The 13,808-nt window shown below is 45.6% G+C and overlaps 1 protein-coding gene across 1 annotated transcript in view; it reads right to left on the reverse strand.

The window, feature by feature from the left end:
* Positions 1-13,602, reverse strand: part of Mthfd1 (methylenetetrahydrofolate dehydrogenase, cyclohydrolase and formyltetrahydrofolate synthetase 1) — a 66,582-nt gene extending 52,980 nt beyond the window's left edge. Inside the window, exon 1 of the mRNA XM_057783221.1 lies at positions 13,437-13,602. Within this exon, the coding sequence (XP_057639204.1) occupies positions 13,437-13,477 (41 nt within the window). The 5' untranslated portion in view covers positions 13,478-13,602. The remainder of the gene's footprint in view (positions 1-13,436) is intronic.
* Positions 13,603-13,808: the final 206 nt, after the last annotated feature.

The raw sequence follows: 13,808 nt of genomic DNA on the forward strand, positions 1-13,808 counted from the left end.
AGGCCAAGGGGCAGAGCAAAGAACGCCGCTCCAAACTCATCATGGATTTATCATATCCTAATTCGAGAAACAGTTGTCCTTACGAAAGGATTTTGGTCAAGCATAGTGACAGACACCTGTAACCCCAGCACCCGGGAAGCTGAGGCAGAAGGGTTGCAGTTTGAAGCCAGCCTGCTCTACATAGCAAGTTTCAAGTCAGGGCTATATGAGGTGAGACTGTCTCCAAAAAGATAAAATAAAAAAACCTAGACAGGAGTGGTGGCAAATGCCTGTGATCCCAGGACCCAGGAAGCAGAGCAGGAGGATCTGAAATTCAAGGCCACCCTCGGTTACAGAGCAAGTTTGTGGCCAGACTAGAATTCATGAGACTTCTCAGAGAAGGGGAGGATAAGAGAGACAGAGAGAGAGGGGGAGAGATAACGGAAGGATAACCTCTTAAGAAACCAAGATAATCAGTGTACCAGGATACGTATTTCCATACATTCGAGCAGCCAGTCAACTAATCACACCAATGAATACACATCCAAATTACCCACGGGACCCACGTCTTTTGGAGAGCTGGTTTGTATTTGCCTTATTTGTGCCCACCTTAACTACATCTGACATAAAAAGCTGGCGCTCAAGCCTGACTCTAGTTAGGACCCTCCCAGCTCTGCTTCTCCTTGCTTCCCCATCGCTGACACCGGCAGGCGTAGACAGCACAGGGACGAATTTATCCGGACCAGCCTAGTGACCACCACGGTGTTAAAGGCCAGGCCTGCTGGCTCAGGTCAGTAATCCTAGCTCCTCAGGAGGATCAAAAATTCAAGGTCTGTTTGGGCTACAGAGTGAGTTTAGCATCAGTCTGGGCAACTCAGGAGACCGTGTCTTAAAAATAAAAAAGCTGGATGTAGGGGGAGACTTCTGTAACTCCAACATTCAATGAGACAGAAACAAATTACTTAAGTTACACAGAAGCATCAGGCAAGCCAGTACACAGCAAAAAATGTCTCAGTAAAAAAATAAATAAAATATTCACAGAATTTTACTCAAAATTTCCAAATTTCTAGTCAGTGACCTATTTTTTTTTCAAAGCATTACTCAACACACAAATATACTTCAAAAAAGAATAGATGGACCATAGGTTTTATTTTGTTTTGTTTTGTTTTTTTGAGACAGTGTTTCTCTGTGTAACAGCCCTGGCTGTCCTAGAACTCACTCTGTTTTGTTTTGTTTTTAAAACCAGATTTGACCTGGATCATGGACACACACAGCTCTCCTATGAAACAAGAACAGCTGCCGAGTTCCCACTTCCACTGGTCCCAGCCTTTGCTGCTCCCTGTCAATGACAGTGAGCTGTGGCATGGTGCCTGGCAACCGAGGAGCTCTGAGCTCTGTGTCAGGTGCCCAGGCCGGCCTCTTCTTCCGGCTCCCTTCCCTCTAACCTCTGTCAGTACGGAGCACTTAGGACACAAACTGGAACACAAATTGCCTCCGTTCAGCGCTGTTGTGCAAGCCGGGCTTGGTGCGTACGCCTTTAACCCCAGCAGCTGGGAGGTAGAAGCAAGAGGGTCAGAAGTTGGAGGTTACCCTCAGCTACACGGTGAGCTCGAGTCTAGCCTGAGCTACATGTGAATGTGTCTCAAAAATAAAAAATGGAGCGGGGCAGAGGGGCATGTGATAGACAAATTTTTTTCTACCTTATCCCAAAGGAAGCAAAACCTATGCTGTGCAATTACTCCCAAAACAAAAGAAGGCACAAAGACAGCAGGAAAAGAAGAAACAATAGAAGAAACAGATGGACACTTGAGATTACCCCCTTGTCAAGTGGGAAGGCAGGAGAGGCTCTTTGTGCCACTCGCAAAAGAAACACAGGATCACAATAGGCCAGTGATTTTCTAATCATCTGGCAAAAAGATGGACAACTGTCAACACCCTGAAGTGGGCAACCAACGGAAACGCGGAAACTGGGATCTGGGGCCAGCATAGAGACTATTTTATTCTGGTGCGACAGAATCATCCCAGGGTTTGGAACACGGGTTACACGGTCAGTTGTCCACTGTTAGGTTTGTTCTGGTTGCTGAATTGGAAAGGGACCAAGAATGTTACAATCCGAGGTACTAGAAAGAAACCACCGCCGCTGCAGAATCCAGCCAAGATTGAATTACATCGCTACTGACAGTTTAATTAAAAAGAAAAAAAAAGTGATCGAATTCTGATCTGCATGAAGCACATAGAAAATGTCACAGCTATACACTGGCCCTGAGCTTTGCGGGCCGTGAAACGGCAGTGGAAAAACAATTAACTGGGAGCATTCTAAAGTCCACAGCAGACTTCATACTGACACAGCCCATCTATTTACCAAATCTTCTGAAAGGAAGTGGTCACTGGAGACCTAAAGTTGCAAGTCTAGGGAGAAATAAAAATAAAGACACTCAGCAGGTGGCAAAGCTATGGGAACTTAGTGCCATAGGTGGTGAAATGGAAAACACTGGCTTCGCTCAGTAGGACAAGACCATAGATCAGAATGTTCCAGAGTGCTATGCTACCATTTAAAATAGCCTAGGTTGAAGTTTCCTTTAGGTGAAAAAATGGTTTTAGCTGGAAACTAGTTACAATGACTCCCTAAACGATTCCTAACAGGCAGCTCTGTCTCCCGTGAAGGTTCGTGTTTTTCTGTATAGGGGTATTCACATGTATATGCAGGAACACGCATGTGTTTGGAGGTTGGATGTCGTTTTAAGTCTCTTACTGGCTTGGAACTCACTTAAGCTAGCTAAACAATGAAGCAATGGAATCTAGGCCTTAAAAAAAATTATCTGAGCCAGGTATGGTGGCAGACGCCCTTAATCCCAGCGATTGGAAGTAGGCAAATCTTTATGAGTTTAAGGCCAGCCTGGAATACATGAGGGTCCAGGTTAGCCAGGGTTACACAGCGAGACCTTGGGTTAAAGACAAATAAGTAAATAAAAATTACTGTGGGTGTATGCCATAGTATGTGGTCAGAGCACACCTGAGGGAGAAATTTTCTGCTCCCACAGCGTAGGTCTTAAATGCAAGTCATCAGGCTGGGTAGCAGGTACCCTTTACCCACCGGGCCATCTCACTGCCTCTTTTTCTTTCTTTGTTTCTTTCTTTCTTTCTTTCCTTCCTTCCTTTCTTATTTTTTAAAGCCATCTCTATTTCTATTGCTTTGAAGAAGGAAAAGCAGTCTGCTTTTGCTACCTGGATTGACTACTAAGGACCCTACAATACAGAGGAGGAGGAAAGCTGAATCCGCTTCAGCTGGAGCAGGGGAAGTGGAACCTCTCCTGCCCTCATGAAACTTCTCTCAAAGCTATAAGAAATTAAACAGTAGTAAATCCTTCAATTTTTATAGCCCATATTTCCAGAAACTTGAAGTGCTGTCACAGAACAACTTCCCAGTCATTACAATCCTTTTGTGTGTGTGTGGTTTTTCGAGACTGTAGTTTTGAAGCCTGTCCTAGCTTTTTTTTTTTTTTTTTTTTGATTTTTCGAGACAGGATTTCTCTGTAGCTTTGGTGCCCATCCTGGAACTAGCTCTTGTAGACCAGGCTGGCCTCGAACTCACAGAGATCCGCCTGCTTCTGCCTCCCGAGTGCTGGGATTAAAGGCGTGCACCACCACCGCCCGGCCTGTCCTTGCTCTTATAGACAGGCTGGCCTCAAACTCAAAGTGAGTGCCTCTGCCTCCCAAGTGCTGGGATTAAAGGCGTGTGCCCTTCCTACCCTACCTCCCCCCAACTAGATCTTCCACATAAGGACTCCAGAGCAAAGCCAAGCCAAGCCAAGCCAAAAGAAGCTACTGGAAATACTCTGGTCCCCGAACAGAATGACCCATGCCCATGCATGGCATTCTTCAGCAACCACTGCAATCATCAGTCTGTAGATAGGAGCAATCAGTACTGAAGCGTGTGCAGAAACCCGAAAGCCATGGTGCACCACTCACGTCTCTCTGGTTCTGACCACCGGACAGCAGGAAAATATCACAGCCAAGTGGAGATGACGTAAGAAGTAAAAACACGGAGATGGAGCCATTTTAAGATGATACTGGCATCTAGTGGGTAGAAACCAGAGGTGCAGCAAATAGATTTGGTTGTGAGAGGCTTCAAAAATGTATTATTTAAAAAGTAGACCATGTGGATGTGGTGGTCCATGCCTTCAATCCCAGACTCAGGAGGCAGAGGCAAGGGCATCTCTTTGAGTTCAAGGTCAGCCTGGTCTACATAAAGTTCCAGGATAGCTAGAGCTATAATAACAGAATACTTGTCAAAAAACAAAACAAAACACAGTAGGCTATACAGATGAAGAGATGCATCAGTAAGTTAAATAACTGTTGACTAGCCTGATGACCTGAGTTTAGTCCCTGGGAGCCACACAGTAGAAGAGAAATGATTCCCAAATTGTCCTGACCTCCAAACACAAGCTGCAGCAAGACAACACCAAGCCCCTCCCCTCCATCCCCAACCAAATAATAAATAAGTGTAATAGCAGACCACCACTGCTGTAGAATATTATCTTAAGGTGTGTTACTTTTGTTTATGCTCTGGAACAAGTTTAATGATGCAAAGATTAAATAAAATTCCACCTGCGATCAGCAGCTAACTGACAGGAAGTGGTAGGGAGAGAAGGGTTTATAAGGAGGGGCAAGAAAAGTGGGAGGGCTTCTTGGGAGATGGGAAGAGGGAAGCAGGATTCTATCTCAACCTCTGAATCTTGAGTTCCTCAGCAGAACAGAGATTTAGATAAATTCCCTTGGTAGCTTTGAAAGAGTTGGTGCCTGAGGGAACAGAATTTCCTCAGGCTGCAGCTGCCAAACCACTGCCCCTGGCTACAGAGTTGCAGCTGCTGACTAGGATGGCTGTAGCTTAAAAGGCAGCAACCATTAAAGACACACTACACACAAAATTAAAGTAAATGTAATAAAAATTTAGCTTTTAAAAGATTTATGTATTTATTTATATGCACAGGTATGTGCATCATGTGTGTGTCTGGTACCTGCAGAGGTCATGGGGTCATATCCCTGGAACTGGAGCTACAGGTGGTTGTAAACTACCATGAGCTAGGAACCTAACCTGAGTCCTCTGAAAGAACAGCCAGGGTTCTTAACCCACTGCCCCAATAAAAACATAAAATAATATTTTAGTAAAATAAAAGGTTTAAATGGCAAATTAAAAACCAGCAGTGGTGGCTCATGCCTATAATCCTAACACTCAGCTGAGGCAGGAGGACTGCTATAAATTCTAGGTTAGCCTGGGCTACCGAATGAGCCCTAATCCCAGGTTAATGAGATAGCCCAGGAGAGCTTGCTGCAAAGGCTGACAACGTGAGTTCAATCACTAGAACCCACATGGCGGAAGCAGAGTGAGACTTAACCTCAAAATAAATAAACGAACAAGCAAATAAATATACAGATGGGTTATAAATTCATTCGAGAAGGGTAACAGATGAACACCATCAGAATCCTGGTGTAGGGCTAGAGAGATGGCTCAGTGGTTAAGAGCATTGCCTGCTCTTCCAAAGGTCCTGAGTTCAATTCCCGGCAACCATATGGTGGCTCACAACCATCTGTAATGAGGTCTGGTGCCCTCTTCTGGCCTGCAGACATACACACAGACAGAACACTGTATACATAATAAATAAATATATATTTTTTTTTAAAAAGAATCCTGGTGTATGCAGGAAGGGTAAGGTTCTTGAACAACGAAGTCCTGACTCCAACTGCTACCCTACTCCAGGAAGGAGCAGATCAGCACCTCCTCAGCTCCAACAAGCCCCTGACGTTAGACACGCAGACCACAGGGCTGGGAATGTAGCTCAGGGGCCAAGCTGTTGGCTGGCACACAGAACCCGCCCCCCCGCCCCGTGCCAGTTTCAATGCCCAGTACTGCAAGAATGCAGAACACAACACGCTAAACTCTCCATTGTCTTTCAAAGAGTCAGACACCCAGATTTTCAATATAATCTCAGACACGAGTGTGTTGCAATTTTTAAAAATAATTCTGCAAGCCAAACAAAACACTTGGCTTATAAGCTACTGTTTTGTTGCAAGACAGTTAGGAGACAAGATGGGACTGCTCTGCGACAAAGAGCTTAAGCAGCTGTGACTGACTATGGGCCAATAAGGAAGTCACGCCAATGGGTCTTCCAGCACGGGCCTCAGACCAGCTTTAGTCTCTCTCTATCTACCACTACCAAACCGTAGATCTGGCTGTCAGAGCTTGTTGTGGTGACAAGGAATAGCTGCCACAAGTCCCCTGTAAACTGGGACATCCTCGCCAGCGGGGAACATATCTGCCTGAAAAGGAAGAGAGGGTATGACACCAGCACACTGTGAGGATCTGACTATGCGAGCTCCATTTTAAAGAAGGGGCTTCATCTTAAGCCATATAATGATCTGGGGGGGCAGGTGATCTCAGCTCCAGAAATGTGCCGCCATAGCAGTAATCTGAACAGATGCCCTAAAAATGACCAATTAAGATAGGGAGCAGGGCCATAAAATGTAACGAGGTCCGGATGTTCTTGGGAGGCATCCTGTCCTTGAAGATACCTTGTCAGTGTTAGGTTTTCATGCCCGAAAACTGACCAATGGTTTCAGAAACTACCTTATCCTATGCCTTTCTTACCCAATTCCAAGACGATAAGGCATGAGCTCCCCTGATTACGGCGTTTCCCCTTTAAAAGGTCTACCCTCCCAGGGCTCCCTGCCACACTTTCTGCACCCACCATGCTGGGGTCCTGGAAAGGTGTTGGTCCAAACTTAAGTTGAATATTAAGTCCACCATCCTAAGTTTGAATATTATTAAAAATCCTCATGTAATTTGCATCAGAAATACAGCTCCGTGAATTCATTTGGGGACCAGAAACTTGGGCATAACAACACCAAAAAAAGCCCCAAGTTTCTGCTCTAGAAAAGATGAAAGGAAAACCTCAGGTAAAAGGGCAGAGAGCTCAGCACCTGCTTGGTCTCTAGCCCCCACATCTGATGGCTGCAGAGGAGGGTCTGTCACCCTTTCCTGGCTTCCACCAGCACTGGCACACACGTGCACGCACATATACAGACAGACAAACACACACAATTAAAAACAAAGTGAATCTTAAAAACACACCCCTCCCCCTTTTATTTTTGTTTTTCGAAGCAGGGTTTCTCTTTGTAGCCCTGGTTGTCCGGGAACTGGCTCTGTAGACCAGGCTGGCCTGGATTTCACAGAGAGATCCATCCACGTGCCTCTGTCTCCCAAATGCTGTGATTAAAGATGTGTGCCACTACACTCAGTCTAAGAAGTCTTTTCAGAAAGAGGAATTAATTAAAGGAAGCGCCCCTAACCGAGAATGCAGGATTAATTACAAGCAAACAAGAGGAAAAGCCAAACAGATCAAGAAAACAGAACAGACCCCAGGGAGAATGATGCTCTCAGCTAAGAACCAGAGCAAGGTGGTCCCGACACCGGCAGACCCTTCCCTGTGCCACACGCCCTCTTAGAGTGTTCACACTTATGCAGGGGGAAAGTTTCACCTCCACTGTGAGCTCTCCTCACCTATAGAGGGCCACTCAGTTTTCCACCGGCCACCCCTGCTGACCCAAGGCAGTTATTTACTAACTAGGGAGGTCAAAGGTCCAAGGCACGGGGTATTTTTGGCTTGGAGCCTTCTTCTCCATGACGTTGATAGGCTCACAGTCCAAGTCCAAGTCACTTTGACAAGAAATCTGACCTTCGTTTTCATGAACACTAAACCCATACCACAGAAACCACCTGTGAGAGCAGAGCGCTCCTCCTGTTCTGGTTCTCCCTGTCACCTGACATCTAATTTATCATGTCCATATATGAGGGGAGAGATTTGGGCTATTTATTTTATTTTATTCACTATTGGAGTTCTGGCATAGCGAAAGCACACACACAGCGCTGAGTAAACACCCAAGGGGACACATCACTGTCTCTATCCCCAGGCCTTACCCCTCCCCCCACAGGTTCCAGAATAGTGTGGGCTATAAAAACCTTCCCCCAAGAAACAAAAACATAAAGGCTCAGTCTAGTGGCAGAGGGCTGGAATCCTAGCTCAGAGGCTGAGGCAGGAGGATACCGAGTTTGAGGCTTGCCAGAACTATTGAATGAGTTCAAAGCTAGCCTGGGCAATTTAATGGGAACCATCACAAAATAAAAAGTAGAGAAGAGAATTAAGGAAATCATAGTTCAGGAGTAAGTATTAGGCTCTAGATTTAGTCTCAAAGGCCAGGGGTGAGGTAAGGGTAGGAGGTGTCTTTGACCCAGCAAAAGGAAAATCCATGTAGACTGTGAATAGAGCTAAGGTATACTGAACACTGACTATGTGTAAAGATTTAGTGTTTCTCTGTTAAGAACTCATTTAGGTAGCTGGTGATGGTGGTGCATTCCAGCACTCAGGAGGCAGAGGAAGGAGGGATTTCTGTGAGTCCAAGGCCAGCCTGATGATGTGGAAAGACCCTGCCTCACAAAACTAAAGCCCTCATCTCATTTTGCTAGAAACCCAATAATAGATATTACTTTTAGGGGCTGGAGAGATGGCTCAGTGGTTAAGAGCATTGCCTGCTCTTCCAAAGGTCCTGAGTTCAATTCCCGGCAACCACATGGTGGTTCACAACCATCTATAATGAGGTCTGGTGCTCTCTTCTGGCCCACAGGCATACATGCAGACAGAATATTGTCTATATAATAAATAAATACATATGTAAAAAAAAACCCTTCTAAAAAATTATAGATATTACTTTTAATTTATGTCTGAGGAAATTACAACACAGACGTTAAGAAATTTGCTTAAGACCACACAACTAGTAAGAAGCTAAAAAGTTTCTAGGTGTTTTAGTCACAGACATAAACAAAACCGCGTATGTCACACATTACCTAAGTTATTTCGTTATTTTTTTCATGTGGGTGTTCAGGCAGGTGTATATATGCACCAGGTATGTTCTTGATGCATGGAGGGCCATCAGATCCCCTGGAACCGGAGTTACAGATGGTTTTGAATTTCCACGAGGGCGCGTGGAATTGAACCCACATCTTCTGGAAGAGCAGTCATTGCTCTTAAACACTGAGCCATCTCTCCAACCATTTTTTAAACGGAGCTTATAACTATTTAATTTCCTCTCCACAATCAAAACATACCCATACCACCCAGTCCCATTTACTTGTCAAGATGAAAACCTAAATTATCTCTTACAATCTTCATTTTGTTTTGTTTTCTTCCCCCACCCCCCAGACATGGTTTCTCAGCTCAGACTGTCCTGAAACTCGCTCTATAGAACAGGCTGGTCTCGAACTCAGAGACCCACCTGCCTGTCTCCACCACTGCCCAGCTCTTGACAAGCTTTCTAATAGGAACACTTCGAGAAAAGGGCACAGTAAAAGGTGTGCACATATATGAATATACACACTCAGAAGTAGAAACAATGAACTTCAGCAAGCTACATGCTGAAAAGCTAGTTAAACTAGCTAAAGAGCATACACACACACACACACTCACTCACACGCGCCACTTCTGAGGGAAAAACAAATTAAAACCACTGGGATAGTTTTTCACATCCATTAGGATGTATACTAAAAGGGCAAGGTCAAAGGGATGGTTCAGCAATTAAAAGATCTCACAGCATGAGCCTGACAACCAGTCTGATTCCCTTCATCCATCCATCAGTGGAAGGAGAGAATCTCTTATGGATTCCTTCATCCATCCATCAGCGGAAGGGGAGAATCTCCTATGGACACACAGCGAAGAACGGAGAAAAGGGAATTCTGGTACCATTGGTGGAAACACGAGTTTATATGATCATTAAAGAAAATAGCATGGAGTTTCCTTTTAAAAATCAGATCTATGCTACTGTGGCAAAACCCACCAAAATGAAGCAATGGGCTGCGGGTATCTGGCACCAAGGCCTCTCCAGCACCAGTGGCTGGTGGGCCTGGAGCCACACCACCACTCCTGCTGTCGCGGGCAAGTCAGCATCAGAAGAATGAAGGAACTGTAAGGCCAGTACACGCTACCTAAATGGGCTAACTTATGTTTTAAAAAATATTTGCGGGGGCTGGAGAGATGGCTCAGAGGTTAAGAGCGCTGGCTGCTCTTCCAGAGGTCCTGAGTTCAATTCCCAGTGACCACATGGTGGCTCACAACCATCTGTGCTGAGATCTGGCGCCCTCCTCAGGCGTGAGGGCATACATCGAGGCAGAATGTTGTATACATAATAAATAAATAAATCTTTAAAAAAAAAAATATTTGCGGGATGGGGCTGGAGGGATGGTTCAGTGGTTAGGAGCACTGTTTGTTCTTCCAGAGGACCCAGGTTCAGTTTCCAGCACCCCTATGATAGCTCGCATCTGTCTGTAACTCCAATTCCAGGAATTTGACAACCTCACACAGACATACAGCCAGGCAAAATACCAACACACATAAAATAAATTCTAAAAATTACATGGTCCTGGCTGGGCGGTGGTGGCACAAGCCTTTAATCCCAGCACTTGGGAGGCAGAGACAGGTGGATCTCTTGAGTTCGAGTTCCTGGTCTACAGAGGGAGTTCCAGGACTGGCTCCATAGTTACTGGGAAACCCTGTCTTGAAAAACTAAAAAAACACTTAAAAAATTACATAGTACTCTATAAAAATGTACAGCATATGTATCCATTAATTTTTTTAAAAAAATCAAATATTTTAAATTTTTTATTGTATTTTATATACATTGGTGTTTTGCCTGCATATATGTCTGTGTGAGGGTGTTGGATTACCTGGAACTGGAGTTACAAGGTGAGCTGCCATGTGGGTGCTGGGAATTGAACTTGAGTCCTCTGAAAGAGCAGCCAGTGCTCTTAACCATTGAGCCATCTCCCCCCCAAAAAAAATTTTAAAAACTAAAAACAAAATAGAGTATCAGAGCTAACAAACCCTTTCCTAAATGTGTGAGCAAAGAAAATTAAATTACAACCTTATAAAGAAGTCTGCATAATCATGATAAATGTAGCATTATTCGCAATGGCCAAAACATGGAAACAACCTAAGTTGCTTCTGACCTTCCTGAAGGCTGCCTTAGGACATTAGGTGCTCTTCTGAACCCAGAGCATTGCACGTGCCGGGCAAGTACTCCACAGCCTTAATAGACAAATGGATAAAGAGACTGCAGATCAACTGTGGAATATCATCCATCCTTAAAAGAGGAGATCACAACATGGGTGGAACCAGAGGACACTATGCTTCGGGAAACATCACTGACATTGCAAGAAATCTGCAGTATAATCTCACTTACAGTGGGTCTAAATCCACGCTGGAGAATAAAACAGGGCTGGGGTAAAAGCAGATGTAGTCCAAAGAATACGAAGTAGGAAACAGTGTAAAGGTAAGAGGTCTGGAGTGTTGGGGAAAAGCCTGAGGACTGTGGTACTCAAAGAATACTGTATCCTGGATTGTGTTGAGTAAGTTCACTTTAGCGAATCTTGTAAGAGGTAACTGTATGAGATGACCACCCATGTGCTTACTTCACTATAACAAATAAACGTTTACTGCCCATATGCATCCCATATTGAGCCAACCTTAAATACACATATTAAGTTTTAAAAAAATTATTATTTATGTGCATGTGTGTGTATACGTGTATGGCATGCCTGAGCATCAGTACCCAGAAGGCGGCAACTGTTCCCTTGGAGTTGGAGTTAGAGGCAGTTGTGGGCGGTCTGTCCAGGGGGCTAATAACTAATTGAGTCCTCTAAAACAAGAAGTGCCCCTAAGCCCCGAGCCACCTCTGCAGTCCCCACACAAAGGTTTATTTTAAGAAAGAAAAAAGCCTGACAGTACAGACCTCTAATCTTAGCACTTGGAAGATGTAAGCCCTAAATTAGTAGTTCAAGGCCAGGCTCAGCTACATTTGAGTTTGAGGCAAGCCTGGGCTACATGAGACCCTGTCTTTAAAAAAAATAAAAACAAAAAAGAAGAAAAAGTACTCAGATGCATGCATTAGGATTTCTAGTCCAAAAATGTGGAGTTCTTCCTTGCCTTTGAGCAAGATAAGCCGGGCGGTGGTGGCGCACGCCTTTAATCCCAGCACTCGGGAGGCAGAGGCAGGCGGATCTCTGTGAGTTCGAAGCCAGCCTGGTCTACAGAGCTAGTTCCAGGACAGGCTCCAAAGCTACAGAGAAACCCTGTCTCGAAAAACCAAAAAAAAAAAAAAAAAAAAAAAAAAAAAAAAAAAAAAAAAAAAAAAAATTCACCAGATATTTATTTATATTTCTCCTCTTTGTTCACATTCCCAACCTCCAGGAAAGGATCATGATGCCTGGGGTAGGTTTCACCACCATTCTCTAGAAGCCTGCACTGATAAAGTCACGGGCTTGTTGAATAATTACGGTTAGCCTCAGCAGTTACTAAATAACCAGTGATACCTAATGTCCTAAAGGCAACCTTCAATAAGGTCACAAAATATCCCTTTCTCTCTCCCCTCCACTCTCTTAATTCCCCAACATTCACTCCCCCAAACAAAAAGCAAGGAATGCCCAGTGGTTAAGCATAGTAAAGGACTCAATTTCCAACCCTCTCCCGGCCAAAAGAAAAGGGTGTTACTTTGTGGGAGTACATTTGGCAAACATTGCCACTAGATAAGCATTCAAATCTGCAGCGCCAGAACAGGTGAAGTCAAATGGACTGTGGAGGAAAGTCAGCACATTGGAGCCAAACGGAAAAAAAAGTAAGTTTAGTGCCAGGGCAGATGGGGGCTGTTAAAGAGTGAAGCATGAAGGGACTGGGGTTGTCGCTCAGTGTGCAGCGCTTGCCTTCCACGTGCGACACCTTGAAAGAGGGGCACTAACCAGAGGAAGAGAAAGTAAAATGCAGTCATCGGTGTACTGAGGAATGTGTTGGATTAGAAGAGACCCTCTAGGTCGGGTGTGGCAGCACGCCTTTAGTCCCTGCACCGGGGAGGCAGAGGCAGGAAGGTCGCTGTGAGTTCAAGGCCAGCCTGGTCTACAGGGTGAGCTCCCGGATAGCCAGGACTCTTGTGGAGAGACCGTGTCAGAAAACAAAACAAACAAAAATACTCAGAAAGAGACCCTCTGTCACCAAACAACCGTGTCAAGTCATGCCACAATCGAATAACTATAAGCAAGCGGCTATGCGGGGTTTCTGAGTTCTGCCTCTCCAAGCAGCCCTGGTCTGGGAAGATGCCGCCAGCGGCCACACATTTGAGAGCAAGGTCAGGCCAGGACTTGCCGCCAAAATACAAGCCTGCAGCCATCGGACAGCCGATTGCAATCACACATTGGGCTGGGGTTGTGTTTCCAGCTTCTAGGGGCCGTGTCGATGTCCTCCCTTCCCACCCAGCCCATTTGATTATGCCACAAGCACCTCTCCTGCAGAACCCGCATGTATGGAGATCCCGCACGTCCTGCCCTGAGCCCGCCACCCCTATCAGCAATGGCAGGTGCTTACGCGGAGACCACCTTCCCGTTCAGGATTCCCGCCGGTGCCATGGCCTTTACTAGTCTGCCACCCACGATGAACAGATTCCAGTTCCTCCGCGGGCGCGCGCCGGACGGCACGACCCACGTGGTCAGAGGAGCCTCCCGGGGAAAATACAGTCACTGCGCCTGCGCCCCGCTCCCAGCCGCGAAGGTGAGCGGGCGACTCGGAATGACGTCGTTGGTCCGCTGACAGCCCGGACCCGGAGAGTCTGCGGGAGCCGGAGGGCCCAGCAAGATTGTCGCTAAAGACTGGCTGGTGGTTGTGACTGGCTGTGGAAAGAGCCTGTACAGAGCCCGCCTCCAACTGGTCGGGCGTTTCCCGCCCCGCTTTCAGCCAATC

The sequence above is a fragment of the Chionomys nivalis genome, chromosome 10 (genome assembly GCF_950005125.1).
Source record: "Chionomys nivalis chromosome 10, mChiNiv1.1, whole genome shotgun sequence".
Lineage (NCBI taxonomy): Eukaryota > Metazoa > Chordata > Mammalia > Rodentia > Cricetidae > Chionomys > Chionomys nivalis.